This window comes from Amphiura filiformis, chromosome 5 (genome assembly GCF_039555335.1).
Source record: "Amphiura filiformis chromosome 5, Afil_fr2py, whole genome shotgun sequence".
In the NCBI taxonomy this organism is placed as follows: domain Eukaryota; kingdom Metazoa; phylum Echinodermata; class Ophiuroidea; order Amphilepidida; family Amphiuridae; genus Amphiura; species Amphiura filiformis.
The window spans coordinates 10,250,951-10,268,114 of NC_092632.1; the positions used below are offsets into that span (position 1 = coordinate 10,250,951).

Below are 17,164 nucleotides of genomic sequence, written 5' to 3' on the forward strand. Positions count from 1 at the left end.
TTATTACTGCTTCTTGCGATGTTAGCTTTACAAGCACTTGGTATGTCAATAAACTATTTCATACAAAACTATATGATACTCTTTATGTGTTTATTTTATAAGCAACTATTTATAAAACTTTGCAAATGTGACTATTATAGCTCTTGTACTTTGTTAACAGATGTCCACAGTTAATAGTCACTAGTAGAGATAAATTCAGAATGTTGTGTCTGAAGCACAGAGGAGTAAGATATAACAGAGAAAGTACCACCAGTCAAAGTCCCCGTGTATTGTATGCTACCAGTTCTCGCATATTCATGAGGGCCGATTGTTCGATCGTGCCATGTCTAACAATCATGCCAGTGCTGCGTGCCTTCGCGTACGCGATAGAGCGTTGCGTGTTTTCGCGATAGACCATGAAAATACGCAGTAATTGCGTAGCAGTCTCGCCTGTCGCATTTCATGGAACAATCGGCCCTCATTATCGGATGATGCAGAGACTTTGACTGGTGGTACGCGGTCTGTTATCTCTTTCGTCCATGGTCTGAAGTCATCCTTGAGAGTGGTAAATTTATGCACTCAAATGATGTCTTTGGTATGCATGACCCAGATCCAATAATGTGTTAGGTCAATCATGGAGACAAACATTCATAGCATGTTTCTACTTTGTGACAAGTAACGTAACATCAGACAACATCCAAGATTATCTCTGCCAGTGACTAAAACACAAGTTTCAGTAAGTGTCTTTGTTGGTCCATCTCCATGATGTCTATCTGTTTGCTCATGAGTAAATGGTGACTCTTAGATACTGAAATAAGAATATAAAAAAGTGTCAAATGTGAATGGTGATACATTAATATCATAAATCATTAAAACAGAGCCATGGGATTATTGGCATTAAAAAAAACGAACATTGTAAATCAGATAAATGTCATTTCATTCACTTCAATACTACTGATGACTGAATTTCCATGACACTGAAAAACACTTTGACCATCTCTATGAGAACAGAAAAAATAGAATGCAATCAGGATTGTCAGTTTCTGATCCTTGACATTTTTTGAAAACTATAGTTACAGGCAGTGTCCGAAATAAGGAAAATATGGAGGTTATCCCGAGGATAACTAAAGCATAAATTCTGCTTGTCCTCACTTCATTTTGGTTGTCCCCAAAATGTGTCATACTTTTGGAAGTAAAATATAGTGGTTGTCCAGGGGATAAGTACATGCTCAATATGGTTGTCCCCAGTGATTTTTGGACAAGAGGATAAGTGCTTATTTCGAACACTGGTTACAGGTACAGAAAAAGGTGGAACAAATGCTCACCAAAGTCAAGATTGAACAAATTCAAATGTATAGGTTAGTCAACATGTGTTACTTGAATTGTCTTATTTAAATCAAAACCAAAGTTACTTACTTCATCCAAGCCCAGTGAAGCTTTGTCATCTGAACCTTTGTATTTCCTGAAGACATCTACAGGAGATAAGCAGAGTTGAGATGATGTATTTGTACCATAATTGTGAGAAAGGTAAATTATTAAAAGGGCTAAAATTAGCACAAGTTGTGAGAGAAATGTGGCATTGATGTATATCAATATAATCCATGATACTCAATCATTGTAATTTCTCAAGTTTAATACTGAGATTCCAGCCTTATACATTGACATCACTTTCAGCTAAATGGTAATTCAAACTTGCTTTAAATTATGCATTGATTGTTCTTTCAACATATGATAACATATTTTATTTAAACCAGTTGCAATATTGATATATGACCAAAAATTGGCAGACTCATAAAAGGAAAGTAAACTATATACACATCCAATTTCTCACTGGATGTACTCTGGAGCTACTCCGGATTACCCCCAGGGCTACTCTGTAGCGGTGTACAGTAACGCGAGTCAAAAATCCGTGGACTACTCCTATCCGGTTTTCCACGGTGTACCACCCGTAGAGACAGACTATAGCGGAGTACCTCTAGAGGTACTCCGTAAAAAAATGTGTGATGATCTGTTGCCAGATTTAATGCTATTTTCTCAATTTAGCTTTATTGTATGCTTTTATTAGGATATATTAGGGATTTTTGTTCTTTCTTTCTTTCTTTTATTATTTTTCAAATATGTTAATAATATAATAATATAATAATAAAAAAGTAAATAGGCTTACATAAATACCTAAACAAGTTCAGAAATAAGCAAGTAAGTAAAATTAATGATGTAAATAATTGACTAAATAAATTTATCAATGAATAAACAAGTAAATAAATAGGTAATTAAATTAACAAGTAAAAACTACACAAATAAGAAAGTAAATAAGTAAACATGTGCATTATTTAGGCCTAAAAAAATGAATAGTACTCGTAGGCCTAGGCCTATGTAAAATAATCAGTAATAGAATGATAATGATTGTCATCAACTTGGTTGTTATTTAGCTTTTTAATTTGATTACCTGTATGCTTACTTGTTTTTTCATTTGTTTGAGTAGGCCTGCATTTTGTATGTTTTTAAGCATTTTTCTTTGCATATTATACTTGAACGATTGGTCATTTTATAGCTAATATTTATTTTAGGACCCCACTTTTATTCAGTTATTTTTTACGCTTTTATTAAATTTATTATTAATTTTATATTTATTATTTCTTTATATGTATTATATTTTACTTATTTACTATTTAATTGTTTAGTAAGTTATTTAAGTATTTACTTTTTAATAAGTGACCAATCATTCAAGTATAATAAGCAAAAAAAAAATGTTTAAAAAACAAACAAAATACGGCCTACTCAAACAAACGAAAAAACACATATCAAATAGGTAAGTCAAAATAAAAGATGAATAACAACCAAGTAAAAACTAAAAACATAACAAGAAACACAAAAATTAAATAATGATTAAAAATGATTTTAAAAACAAATTGAGAAGAAGTCGTACTGTTGTTAAACAAAAGAATAAGTTTCTACAAAGGAAACAACCACTAAATAGAAACAAAATGTCTCTGTGACATCGACAACGGTGATTCTCGCTCCGTGTGGCTGAAAACGATTCATGACGCCCTATGCAAACGTGCAAACATGGTCAATCAATTAATCAAAACAACAAACGTTCGCTTTGCTAAAAATAGCTAGGTACGCGCACTAGTACGCGGCCGATTACGCGTTCGGCGAGTTGTTTACCGCTGCCGGTCAATGACCCGTTTGGCTGCGGTTGTACACCGGAGCTGACTTCGGTGTTACTCCAGGGTTGGCTCGTGGCTGACAGGTATCAGATGTACTTAAGAGTAGCTTCTTAAGAGTACCTTTGGAGTAGCTCCGATATGGCGTATCCAGAAGTTGGCACTAGTGTAGCACCGGAATTGGCTTCTAGACAGACAATGGATGGAGTAACAGCGAAGTAGCTCTGATATGGTGTATCCACTATGGGGTTTGCTAAGGTGTAGCTACTTCGGAGTAGCTTCAGAGTAGCTCTATTAAGGTGTAGCTTCAGGGCTACACCAGGTGTAGCCGCGAAGGTAATCTGCCACGGGGGTAAACCGTGAATGAGAATCTGGATTCACTGAATGGTCAACAATAACATTAGTGTTTATGGGCTACTTACGATACATATGTCTGAGTTTTGCTGCACATGCCATAAAATTATCAAATGTGATCTGAGATTCCTTGTTGGTATAACGTAGCACCATTGCAGCAAATATCTTGGGATTCAGCTGATAACCTACGATTAAGACATAATTGTGTTTAAAGTCAACATCTACTGAACATTCTTAAACAACTTGGCTTCACCTCGTTTTACTTAAAATAATGCTTTTGCTTATGTTGTATGAGACGATAGATACACAACAGCGGCTGAAGACAGTACCTCTATTCTCTAGTAAATTTTAAGTGGGAATGAATAAATATTAGAAATTGTGTATGAAGTTCATGAATGACAAAGTAAATTTATATTTAATACAATTTCACTATAGTAAAGAACATACCCACAGCACTAAGAGCTAGATGCAATTCCTTGGCGCTGAAACTTCCTGAGTTGTCACAATCAAATTGTTTGAAAACATTCTGTAAAATGACAGCACAGAGAGATCTTTATGTATACATCGGTTAATGACGGATATTTCCATGTAAAGGATAAAAGTATTTTGAATTATCTTTTTGTTTCTATTTAGGTTCTACTTGCTTTGGTTTGATTGTTATACAATATTTAATTGTTATACAATGTTTTTTATTTACTAACGCTTACCCTCCAAGCTAGAATGCTTTTCCATAAATCCATGAATTCTTCAAAACCAAGTTTCCCAGATCGGTCACTCTATATTTTACTAATTTTTAAGGAAAATAACAACTATTTTTTATCAAAAGTTGGACACAAACAAAGCTTAACACTGCATTAACAGTTTTACAAAGTTCAGTGACATTTTCAGAAATAGAACAATCAAGTATAGTCTATGGCCATTGAAAATGAAATGGTGAATGCCCTTTCACAAGTCCCCAGTGAAGTGAATATTAAAAACATAATTTGAAAACAATAGATCACTTTGACACTTTTTTTCCATTTTAAAAATGTAGACTCTGGAGTGATGTCATTTGACCAATCACAGCTTGCAATCAATCTGTTACATAATCTAAAGCAACAGATGGCTATGGCAGAATGATTAAGCGTTAAATCAGCTTTCAGTTTTATTTTCCTTTATGTTCTGTTGTATACAAAAATGCTATCAGATTTGTGTGTGTGTGTGTGTGTGTTTTATTTTTAGCAACATCTAGAGTATATAAAAATGTAGGCATGTAGAAAGGAAGATGCTTTATTTACGCGTATTTTGATACCCCATTCATCCAATGTTGTCCAATATTAACAACACAGTAGTGTTTTTAAAGAAAAATACCCAAATTTAAAAGTTGCCGTTTACAATGATCAGTGGTTATTACAAAAGTATTGTATGTAAAATCTGCCATTGTATTCGCACTAAATTCAAATCAATACAAATGACTGTAACTTTTAAATTTGGGTTTTATTCTTTAAAAACACTACTGAATTGTTAATATTGAATGACATTGGACATAAATAAACCACCCTTCTTTCTATGTTACAAAATTGTAAATAGGATTAATAGTTCTGAGGCTATAGGTGTATTTATAATGGTTGCATTACTTTTTATGAGGTCTTTATGTCAATTATTGGCATAATGAAAAGGATACATCTGTCATCGCCACCATACTTTTGCAGGAATCGATACTGAAATTGGCATCCCCAAGATCTGAATCTGAAATTACAAACAAACAAAAAATTTGAATTTGGATCAGGCATACAGCTGACATTGTAAATTTGAATTACAACAGCAGTTAACCCTAATACCCCAGGTGCTTTTTGACATGGACATGGATACCTTGCCACAGAGGTCTACCTTGCTTTCTGTGCCCATATGACTGTTTGCATGATGACGCAATCGCATCACATTGGATACCTGTGCATGCAGATGTTTTGTGAATTTAGGTTTTTTGGTGTTTGGTACGGTTAGGGTTAATCTGTGATGTCTATACCTTTATAGCACCTGGTACCCCCATTAAGCTTAATATACACACAGTTGCTGAGCATTTGATATTTGTCAAAAGAGTTGGAGCATTTTTAGTAATTGATGTCTTCTTCCACATTGCTGATAATAAATATCAATCAGTCATAATTGGCGGTTACTTCAAATCATCTCCAAGTCAACGAGGTTCAGGAATGTCCTCTTATTATTAATTGTTGGTTATCCCAACACTTGAATAGGATTTAGCCAAAGCAAACAAAGACTAGAGGTATTTATGAATTCTATACATAGGTTAAGCTTATTATCTTCTTCAACAATAGGATTAATGCTAGTTAGGTGTTTGACTGGCAAAATGAGAAACATGTCGCACCAAATCGAGGTACATATGTATACAACCTTTATGCACATTTTGCACTGTAACTCAGAATACAATTTGCCGACTTTACGAGGGATTTACGGAGGACAGTCACATATGTGTATGACGTCAAGCATGTGCATAGGACCTCATGCAAAATAATATGCGCTGGATAGTTAGCAGTATGACTAATGATTGTAAAAGGAATCTGCAAAACATAGTGTTAATTCATACAGACATAAGTCTGATTGGGACATGTGTTTCAACTACTTTAAAATCTACACAATGGCACTTTGAATTTATTAAGGTGGGTGGTAGTTACCTCTTTTCATGACAGAATTCAGAAGATCCTGCAGCTCCCAAGCATCTATTTCATTGTCCTGAATTGTAAACACAGAGATGCAGATATAGTTGTAGTTTTGAATGGCCTATGTCAAACGGTGTATACTATTAGGAATGATATCATGTCGATTTAGAGCAAATTTGTACATTCATGCTATTATGGCCTACAGAATAAGATAGTGCCCAATCCTCTCTCCTTCCTCCATCTCTACCTTATAAAACGGGCATTATTTTTTGCATCAGATATAGCAAAATTGATCTTTTTATTTGTAATTTACTAGCCAACATATTTAGAGTGTTGGATTTAGTTTAATGAGCTTACCTCTCCAGCCAGTTGCTTGAAGGATTGGTAAAATCTGTCTTTTTTGGCATCGCCTGTTGACTGTAAAAGAAAAGCATGAACAACCTAAAATATACAGGGTTACAAATAGTTTCTCACATTCCGAATATCTTTTGTGTAATGGGCTTTCAAAAGTGTGTACCTTTTCCTACTAGAACATAATACTATCAGGGACAGAGAAATTCAGAAATTGTGCAGCAATTTTATGAATTTGATCAATATGTGACTTTTCTTACTATATACATCAATAGAAGTTGTTATTGGGTGGTAGATGATTGAAAATGAAGTTAGTGGACAAAAATGAAAAATGATTCAAAGAGTGAGAAATACATCCTCTATAAAAAGGAGTCAAATTGACATGACAGGCATCTTCCAAATATGTGATGGATGTTATAGTAGGAAATATGACAGAGATATAAATGGCATTTACCCCGGGGCATTTACATGTCACCCTGATGTGGCAGTGATATCATTGCATATTTCATTGGGTGCAGATTCAATTTGTCATTCGTTCAAAGGGCTGACATAAACATGCACACGCTTAAAGACGCAGCTGCCTCAACAAGTTGATGTCACTGCCACATCAGGGTGAAAAATAGTATATCCGTGAAATTGTTACTTGCCACCCTGCTGTGCTGTTAATGAACATTTTCAGTACTGTTTGAAATTTTTGAATACAAGTTTGATTTGAGGAAGAAAATTAATATGAACATAATTAGCATTGTCTTACCCTGTATTGTGCCATGATGATATGATACTAGCTCCCGGGACCTGTTGTCAGTCCTCCTTGTTTTGTTTCAACTCATTACATGTGCCATGAGGTCAAAGGTCATATGGTTTGATATTAATTAACAAATACTAGCATCTCATAGATAATTAAACTTAAATGCAAATGGTATACACGAGTCTTAGCCATTCAACAAATATTGATTTATACATTGGACGTTTGAGATTAACGATGTCACTATAGCCACAAGAAGGAGCGTATGGACTATGACCTACACATATTAAAGTTGTAGATTATCACATTTTCATTCATCGTGAATTATATTAACATGGTCTGTGTAAACAATCTTATCAGTTTGATAAAAATATTTCTTTGAAAATGTAAACAGTACATTGAAATTAATTATAACATTTAGTTGGCCTAATCACCGCCACTAGTACCATTTTGTAGGTCACTTGTACATAACACATGAGCAATCATTCCTGTTGAAATGACAGCAGTTGAAAAAAATTGAAAAAATAAATTCTATGAAAAATTGTGTTTTAGGCCAAATTTGATATCAAAAAATAAATAAGGCCTATTCTTGGACAACCATAGAATTCCTTCAACAAGCATATATGCCTATATGAGGATTATTTTTTTACAAAAATAGATAAAAGACAGGCACATACCCTCCACAAAAACATTCCAATAGATTGCTTTACAATAATATTTATTTATAGAACCCTACATCGGTAATATAATTGCTCGAACTCCAAATATTGTTTTTGTGGAGGGTGTCTACCTTTTGTCAAAAAAAAAACACCCTCATTTAGAGGCATATATGTGACACGATCTGGTCCATGGTCCATATAACCCGATATTGAAATCTTTACTGCAAAACATTTTGTGTTTGTTGTGTTATTAGCTCATCATGTTCCATCATCAGTACCACAATAATGACAATATAATCACACTACCATACCACCCAGAGAATCATCACAAACTTGGAGACAAATAATTTATTCTGTTCTGGTGAATCATAAACAGAACAGAATGCTCATTGGTCTAACCATTTATCTTTTGTTGCTACAATGTTAGTTTTCCCAAGGTGTCCATTGTATCTAAAAAACCTAAGAAACAAAGACACAAAAACTCATGTCATATTTTTGTTGTTTATTTTATTGCACATTTTAATTAGAAAACTTGGTTAAATGTATGATGATACAGAAAGATTGTGTAACAAAACCATATTATGTTCCCAGAAAAAAATAGTATCTACTTTTCCAGAATTGCTTTTCTTTTCCCAGTCCTGTTTTCTGAGTAATCAAGATATCGTATAATGGATTATCTAAGTGCCACTTTTTCCCATATGATACTGGAAAGTAAATGATGACACTACAATGTCTACACTATTTTAATTTTCATACTTTTTGTAAATTTTTAGCTTGGACAAAACAAAAATTTGCAAAACTGTTTCTGTAGTGTATAAGTTTCATTGTTTATTGTATTAATTGTTATTGTGTTAATTATCGAAACTAAACACAAGCATGAATGTTTGAAGTTGCATGAAAAATACTAATAAAAGCCATATTATAACATTTTCAAACAAAATAGATAAGCATTTCTTCGCCATAAAATGTTAGCTTTTACTGTCAGATATATCCCTTTTATTTTTGAGCCGAACAACTACGGCAAAGCAAAGAAAATTGAATTTACTACCAGCGCACATGTCGCCAATACGTGCTACTCCTTCGGTCATGTTATAGTACGACCTTTTGTTGTGTATATCACCGTCCCGCACGCTGTCACGTACTGTGTGTTATGAACATCGTGTATGCGTTCGACTAATAATTCCATCGTAATAATAAAGCGCAGAATCCGGCGTTTTATTCAAAACTACAGCACCTAGAGTCTTGATTTTTGCAGGCTATATTGGTTTAATAAAGTACAATTTAATCGTGTGAAAAAATGAATTAAAAAAATTCAGTGAGGGCATCCTCCTCAGCAAATGTTATAATATGGCTTTAATATACAGTTAGATTTGTCGTAAAAAGTACATGACAGTCAGTAATTAATTTCTGCCGCTTTAACGTAAAAATCCCAAGATCAACTAAATCTTCCTTATAATATTGAATTGAAGAACAAAATCTAAGCACAAAGCAAAAATAAAATATTCAAATGAACAAAAACACAATTAATCAGACAGCATAATGACTCCCCTGCAGACCAGATGTGGATATAACAGGCAGGTGTGCCACCTTCAGGGATGTAGACTGAGGGTGTCATCTATTTCCTAGTATTGATATTTAGTTTTTCTTAACTTTTTGGCTGCATATATTTACATAAAAAGAATATAAATGCAACTATAAAAAAAATATATATATTAACCCAGGGGTATGCATCCATATAAATGACCCCTGCATGTGCTATATTGGTGCTAACAAAACTAGAATAACTACCACTATCACAAGAAATTAGTGTTAGGATTTGGGGTCAGGTATTAAGGTTAGGATTGTTTGGGATAGGGACCACTATTCTAAAGTTGTTCAATGCTCAACATACTTTTGGACTAATGTTTAACTTCTGTTATAATCAGAAATTATATGCTGGACTAATCCTTCTTATGTTACATGTCATTATTATATTTTATCTGGACTCTCTTCCTGTGTAAAATCACCCAAAACTCAAATATCCAGCAAGAAAAGAAGCACTCAGAAATATACTTATATCATCTTTTCATGGAGGTTATATACCTCCATGATCTCTCGAATTTGTAGGCTAAAGAATTCTATGATCATCTCGCCCATGTCTGGAACAGTCCAGATAGGCAAGCGACAATGGCGCTCTGACCTTAAAAGAGACACGTGCATCAATAACTCGTTTCAACACCATGATGTAGCAAAGAGCTCTCTGCCTCTTCTAAGCTGTTGTAAATCATTGATGTAATCAGCAGGATTTCCTTTCAATATTACCCTGTTGCATTTATCTCTGCAGGCTAGCATTTTTTGCATGGAAATGTAGTAATATGTGACCCCTCGGCACAACTGAGCCCTGAAGTCGCCAATCATCATTTTTGAGATATTCAACCAAAATATTCTGCTTGAAATTAGCTTTAAAATGATGTATGTCATGTCTATAGTACTTGACATTTAAGTAGTGAAAAATCAATAAAACAGTCAATAAATCCTTTGTTTCTTATTGTTTATTGTTAAGTTCGATGGAGCATATCTCAATAGTGGCACTGGCGACATCCGGGCTCAGTTGTGCCGAGGGGTCACATATGTACATGTTTGTATAAGAAAGCTGAAATTTAGCTGCAAAGTTTGAAAACTGTTTTGGCACACACAAAATTTATCACAGGACATAACACTTCATAGTTTTTAGAAATTCTTCACCATTCCATTATAAGCTCACGTTTGGCACAGAAGATGGCATAAAGATCAGGCTTTGAGATTGCAAGTCACAAATGATTCAGCTTTTCATGACTATTTAAGACTGATTTAAATTCACTGCTGCTTGTGTGTTTCTGATGAACCATTGCAATGCACCTTGTAGCATGGTTGAAGCTATGAATACATGGTAGCTCGTATGTACTGCAAGATAAGGAAAACATTGCAAGATTTAATAGTATATTTTGTACATTTGTATGAAACAAAAATCAGCAGTTGTCATTCAAAATATTAAAATGTCATGCTAGGGTGAAGCCTTTTTAATATTTAGGCTACCTTCTAAATTTGAAATGAATTGTAATAATGCATATATGTTTGTTTAATATTCTTTTGGTGTGTGTGCTTCTGATCATTTTATCTTAGCTATTTGCTGTTTCTTATAATACTAATTTGAGAGAAGTTTCCTTACATCGTCAAATCCAAATGTTGCCTTTTTGTCTTTGCCGACATGTTTGTAAAAGATTTCTGTAAGAAAAGAAAACGAATCCTATAATTGTGGAATAGAAAAAGATCTTCTGGGAGTGTCAAAAATGTTAAGGCATTATATAATTTATTTAGAGGTCAAACCCAACCCCTACAAAGACACAAAGTTTTGATCCCCTTCCATGCCATCCATATTAGCCATATTAGCTTGGGCTGTCCTTCCAGTCAGAACAGAAAATCACACTTTTTGGTAAGGGGAATACCACATTTTATGATTTTACCCCACCCAAAAAAAAAATTCTAGTGGCGCTGCCACTGTATGTTGGAAGTCCGACCACACTTCACATGTCAGCCACTGGCCATTGATTGCAAAGAGACTGGTATTACAGCAGCTTCAAAACAACCAGAATTTTTATTTTATTACATTTTGCTGTAGCATTTTTAAAATAATCTTTGTCACAGCTGACACAGTTAAGCAAGTCTACACTAGAATTTTAAAGGTCTAAGACAAAAGAAAAAAAAGTCTCACCATACATGTGTCTGAGCTTGGTAGCACCAGCAATGAAACTGTTGTATTTTATTTGCGAGTCTTTATCAGCATAACGTAGCACCATAGCTTTAAAAGTTGTTCCACTCAACTTGTAGCCTGGTAATATAAAACATGAAAAGGAGCAACTTTACACTGCTACAAATTTCTTCATATAGATTCATTCATAAAGCGTGTTTCTACTGAGCAAACGGTTGTGGTGAATTTGGGGTGATGCGAGTGAATCCATCAACCACCTTTTGAGGTGATGAATATGTGGTAACCTTTGCAGTAAAAACAGTTCAGGTGATGACTTTGCGGGTGACACCAAATTCTAACCTTGAAGGATTTCCTCCTTCCCCACTAAATATGTGGGTAGTGAATTGTTACCCTGCATTTACAGCACAGTAGAAACGACTTGATGAAGGTGAAAGGATTAAAATGCGGGTGAAGGTGAAAGCGCAGTAACGAGAGGTGCTCAGTATAAACACGCTGATAGGTAGCGAAAGTGAGGTCAAGAAGGGTATCACATGATTATTTTATTATTTTGCAATCACATAATACCCTTCTTGACCTTGTTTTCAATGTTCACCCCATCAATGGCAGGAAGGTGCCGGTTATAGGAATGGTCTATACACTTTTCAATAAAGCACTTTCTAGATTTAGGTGTTGGGATATTTTGAAGATATAACACTCAGAGACTAAAGTCTAATTTTGGCCTGATGATTAAAGTCTTTCTGTTTGTTCTATTGTACCAATAAACAATAAAGAAAACATACCAAGAGTACTAAATGCCAAATGTAGTTCATTGGCACTGAAAGTTCCAGAGTTATCACGATCATACTGCTTGAAAATTTTCTGCAAAGAGTGAAAAAGAGGAGCATATATTCTGAAGAGCATAGCAAACTTCAATAGCATTTGTAAAATAATTATATGAAGTGATCATGGTGATAAGATGCCATAGCACTCAATTGGTTTAGCAAGTTGAGAAATTGGCCAAAAGAATTTGACAAGAAGTTAAGGGAAAAAAGAAGAATTTGAATTTTTATGGCTCATTGGCCTAATTTGGGAGAAAAATTAGCAAATTGGCCCAAACTGAAATCCTTCAGGGAACACTGGTGAGTGTATCTTGTCCTTGATAGAAAATAAACCTACCGTCCATGCCATGATGCTTTTCCATAGCTCCACAAACTCTTCATAACCAAGTTTCCCTGATCTGTCAGCCTATACTTAGATGGTTAAAGAAAGTGGGAACGATTAGAAAAATATGGTTGGCAAGTTTGGGAAATCACAGCCCCAGTTGTGCTCAGTACAATCATATGAATAGTGGTATATTGGTATCATTTCATGCACTCATGCTTTCGATTTAAAGCAGCACTTTCAAAAAACAGATGCGGAAATGTGAGTATAAACTGACCAGTAGATACAAGTAATATCAGATGCCCTAGGGAAAAGTTAGCCCATTTTTGCAAGATTGTCCATGCCTTCAAGGTGAAATAAACTCATGTTACTATACCTCATAAATATTTATTAGGTAATCCAGACATCTTATTGGTTAATAACACCAGTATCAGAGTATGGTATTTTGAATACTTCACACGACTGTGCAATTACGTGCACACAGGGAAGTAGTATAAACTTCCACATGGTGTCTCATTCTGTGTGTCACCGTTCCTAGTTCAGACGTAGCATTATGCTACACAACAGCAGTTCTGCAGATGCATTTAATGTCTGCTGCAGTTATTTTGCCAAGATAACCAATGGATAATAACATGCACGCGCATTTGACGTTTTTTGGAACAAAATGTTATTTATGGAGTGTTAAAAAGAAAATTAGAAAAATATAAATTGATTGAACAGATATCCTACAATAAAATCAGGTAAGCAAATTATTAAGCTTATTCACCATGCCAGTCGGCACGCTGTCCAGTAGCAGCGTGTTTTGACTTTTGTTTACTTTTACTTGTGTTAGTGAAAATATTTATATGAGGTATATATAGTAAAACAAATATAACATGTTACATTTCGGGAAGTATTCCATGATACGCACTGGTCCCTCGGTGTTGGATGATTTGACTACATCCCTCCACTGACATGTCGGGAAGTAGTCAAATCATCCAACACCTCAGGACCAGTAGTTTTGACAACTTCCTCTCAAAACATGTTGTATTTGTATATTACTACCAGACCATGGACTGGACTGCTGTCTCTGCTGTTTTCCTGGGAAATTTGTGGGGCTTTAAAGAAAATTATCTTTTGGGGAATTTGATTACCCCATTTAAAAACATGATAAAAGAAGACAAAATGTTTTGTCTGTATAAAATTTTCTTGACATTTTAAAATTTGAGAGCTTTGGTTAGTACAGTATTTCCAGCCACGGTAGTGTAGTCGGATTACTGTCCCCCGGCTCCCACCCTGGATACGCCTCTGAGTATTGTCTACAAGGATACATCGGTCATTGCCACCATACTTTTACAAGCATCCAAACTAAATTGATTGTCCCATAACTCAGGATCTGAAAACAAAACAAATGAAAAACCAATGTTATAACAAAGATTACATCTCTTTAAAATTTCCACAAGTTTGAGTCAATCATTGTCGTTGTCGTTTTTAAATTTGATGCGTAGATTTTGAATTTTATCTTGTAATAAAGTGGGGTAATTACTTTTTGGTATAGGCATTTAGAAGCTCATAGTGAATAGAGAAAACTGCTAGCAGGGGGAGAGGTGAGATTTAAGAAGGCATCCGAAGGTGGTGATGATGTCCTGGTTACGGATATTAGTGGGCTCCGGAGTGGGTTATTCATTCCAAAGCCGGGGGTTGCAATAGAGAAGGCCCAATCACCAGGTAATCGCTACGGATGAGGGACATCAAAAATAACAGCAGTGTCTGAATGAAGAGAATAGAATGTTGAATGACATAATATTTTATGATGGAACAGAAAGATAGAAAGCTTTGTGTATTTGAAGGAGAGTAATTTGGGCAACAGACAACCAGTGAAGAGACTTGAGGAGAGGTGTTACTAAAATAAAAATAAGTATTGATAAGTTTAACAAACCTCTTTTTACGACAGTATTCAGTAATTCCTGAAGTTCCCATGGATCTACTTCATTATCCTGTGAAAACATGGAAAAGGAACAGTTATTACACTGTTTGTCTAATAGGGGAGCCCAGAGAGTGTTCGCACTTGGGGTAAGTATACCCACCACATGTTTCTGATTACATGACTGGTGGGGAAGTACCATGATCATGATCATGATGTAATTAGCTGGCACACAGTTAAGTACCCAAGAAAACAGGACAGTCCGAGATTTCACTACAGAAATTATTGTCAGAAAACACATTTTTTTGTTTTGCCCTGTTGCTATATGGCCTCACAGGCCCTGTTTGAAGGCCTATGATGGCCTACAGTCCTGAGATTGCATGTAGCCAAGACATAGGGCTTTCACATGGGTCAATCAGGTCCTTCCTAACCTATAATCAGGCCCCTCCTAACCTCATGATATCGCAAAAATTTCTTCCCCCACCCCATTTTGAAATTGGTTTGATAGGACCTGACAGTTAAAAAATGCAAAATAACTGCTATTTTGTGTAAAGTGCAACATGACCAAAATATGTCAAGTTTAATATATGGCAGCCTCGGGAAAATATTTTGGTTTGATATTCAAAAAATGTTTTGAGCATAATATCCACATGAGAATTACAAGTCATCCCCCTCTCCCAGAACTTACCTCACCAGCTATCCTCTTGAAGGCAATGTACAGTCTGTTTTTGCGTTCTTCAGCATGGACACGGACATCAATTGAAACTGGCTGCACTGTATATGGAAGTTGTACCTGAAAACAGATAGACATACACACACACCACTGCATGCATTGTATATGTGTGAACACATGTAGTGGGGCACTGGAAGCTTTGCCCCCTGTTTCCCATCATCATGGGAATCAATTGGAGGGAAGGGGGAATGACCAAATTTTTGTTCTTTACAGCCACTTTTTGACAATTCAGGCAGACTGTCCCCCACATTTCAAGCCAGATTGGCACTAATTACCATGATACAAATGAGTTGGAGGTTATGCAATAATAGAGCCTATCTGGGATAACCTGCTGATGCGGGGGGGTGAAAATGTTCCAGGTGGGGAGGGGCAAGACAACTTTCAGTCAAACATGGGCTAATAAGGGGGTGGCCAGCATCCCATGGGGGGGGGGGCAAGACTTAGGGGCAGCTTTTCCAAGTGGCATAACTAGGGGAGCAAGGGGCAACGTGCCCGGGCGTGTCACTTAAAAAATATGCCATTCCCACACCCCCGCGCCTAAGATATTCTCTGGAGGGGGCGTAGGGGTGCCAATTTTGTTTCTTGCCCCAGGCACTACCAACCCTAGTTACGCCACTGAGCTACCCCCTTCCCCTCTGGCTATGCCACTACCACCAGGGCCCACAGCAGCCCCTAATGATCATTTGTACATGCGTCAGTGGAGGTATATTGGCCCCCACTTGGCATCCCTGGTAGCAGATCATTCCCAGACTCAGCCACAGGAAGCCCCTCGATTGTGAAAGCCTAGTTATGTCACATGTTATTTAACATTCCATGGTTTACCATAATCATGGTAATTAATATGTTGCTGCAAAGTTTGCCAAACCCAAGGATCAAACCAGGGAAGTTAATGGCATCACAAATGTTTGTCAAAACTTTGTTCAGAGTTCATTTTCATCCCGTTTTGGTCAACTCCATAATTAGGTATAATTATTCAAATATTTCTTATAAAAACAGTTACAAAGTGAGCATCACTGACAATAAATATCCAACTGGAAATGTACCCCTCCCCCCTTTTTAAAAAAATTCTTTGCCAATTGCAAATGATCATACAGTCACACATTCAATATTGAGTTACCACCAGGGCATAAACTTGGTTGGATAAATTGAGTTATTATATTAGTATAGGCCTAATGATATGCTTTCAGTCTGTCAGTGAAGCCTAAATATTATTCCTAATCCTTACCTTGCTGCAGGATGCTTCATGATCATAGGCCATTGTAGCTATACCTGCTGCCTTTTCAATACTGTACCAATATTATACTTATGTTTCATGCTCCCAGACGTTGATAATGAAAGTTCAAAGGTATAAATAACAGAACCATTACTAACTATGCTATGCAAGGCATTTATTTGCTATGTAAACAATACAGTACAAATCCCAGGCACCATTTCACCATATTATTTTTGTGAAGTGATCAATACGAGAGAGTATGCATCAATGGTTATTAATATCACACCAAATTATGGATGTGCAAACCAGAGGTCAGGTATGTATGGTAATTGTTTGGAAATGTGCCCAGAAAAAAACCCAATATTATAGGCCTACTTTAGAAAGATGACCCCATGTGTCACCTTGATGTGAACCAAACTGCCATGATCAGGTTTTGTTCACTATTTTCAGTTTTTGAATTCACAATAATATGCTGTGTAAATTAATGTAAGAAACATAATTATGTCACTAGAATTTAAAGTTGGTGATTGATTTGT

At 35.7% G+C, this 17,164-nt stretch overlaps 2 protein-coding genes across 2 annotated transcripts; both read right to left on the reverse strand.

Moving 5' to 3' along the window:
• Positions 1–524: 524 nt before the first annotated feature.
• Positions 525–8,818, reverse strand: LOC140152604 (calpain small subunit 2-like). The gene is made up of 9 exons (XM_072175017.1): positions 7,263–8,818; positions 6,515–6,574; positions 6,173–6,230; positions 5,164–5,228; positions 4,208–4,276; positions 3,948–4,026; positions 3,569–3,685; positions 1,396–1,451; positions 525–787 (listed from the first exon to the last, which is right to left on the reverse strand). The coding sequence occupies exons 1-9, from the start codon at positions 7,275–7,277 to the stop codon at positions 761–763; spliced, it is 546 nt and encodes a 181-aa protein (XP_072031118.1). The 5' UTR covers positions 7,278–8,818; the 3' UTR covers positions 525–760.
• A 103-nt stretch (positions 8,819–8,921) lies between these two features.
• On the reverse strand, positions 8,922–16,794 carry LOC140152603 (calpain small subunit 1-like). The gene is made up of 9 exons (XM_072175016.1): positions 16,641–16,794; positions 15,371–15,475; positions 14,698–14,755; positions 14,090–14,154; positions 12,795–12,863; positions 12,419–12,497; positions 11,643–11,759; positions 11,100–11,155; positions 8,922–10,834 (listed from the first exon to the last, which is right to left on the reverse strand). The coding sequence occupies exons 1-9, from the start codon at positions 16,671–16,673 to the stop codon at positions 10,808–10,810; spliced, it is 609 nt and encodes a 202-aa protein (XP_072031117.1). The 5' UTR covers positions 16,674–16,794; the 3' UTR covers positions 8,922–10,807.
• Positions 16,795–17,164: the final 370 nt, after the last annotated feature.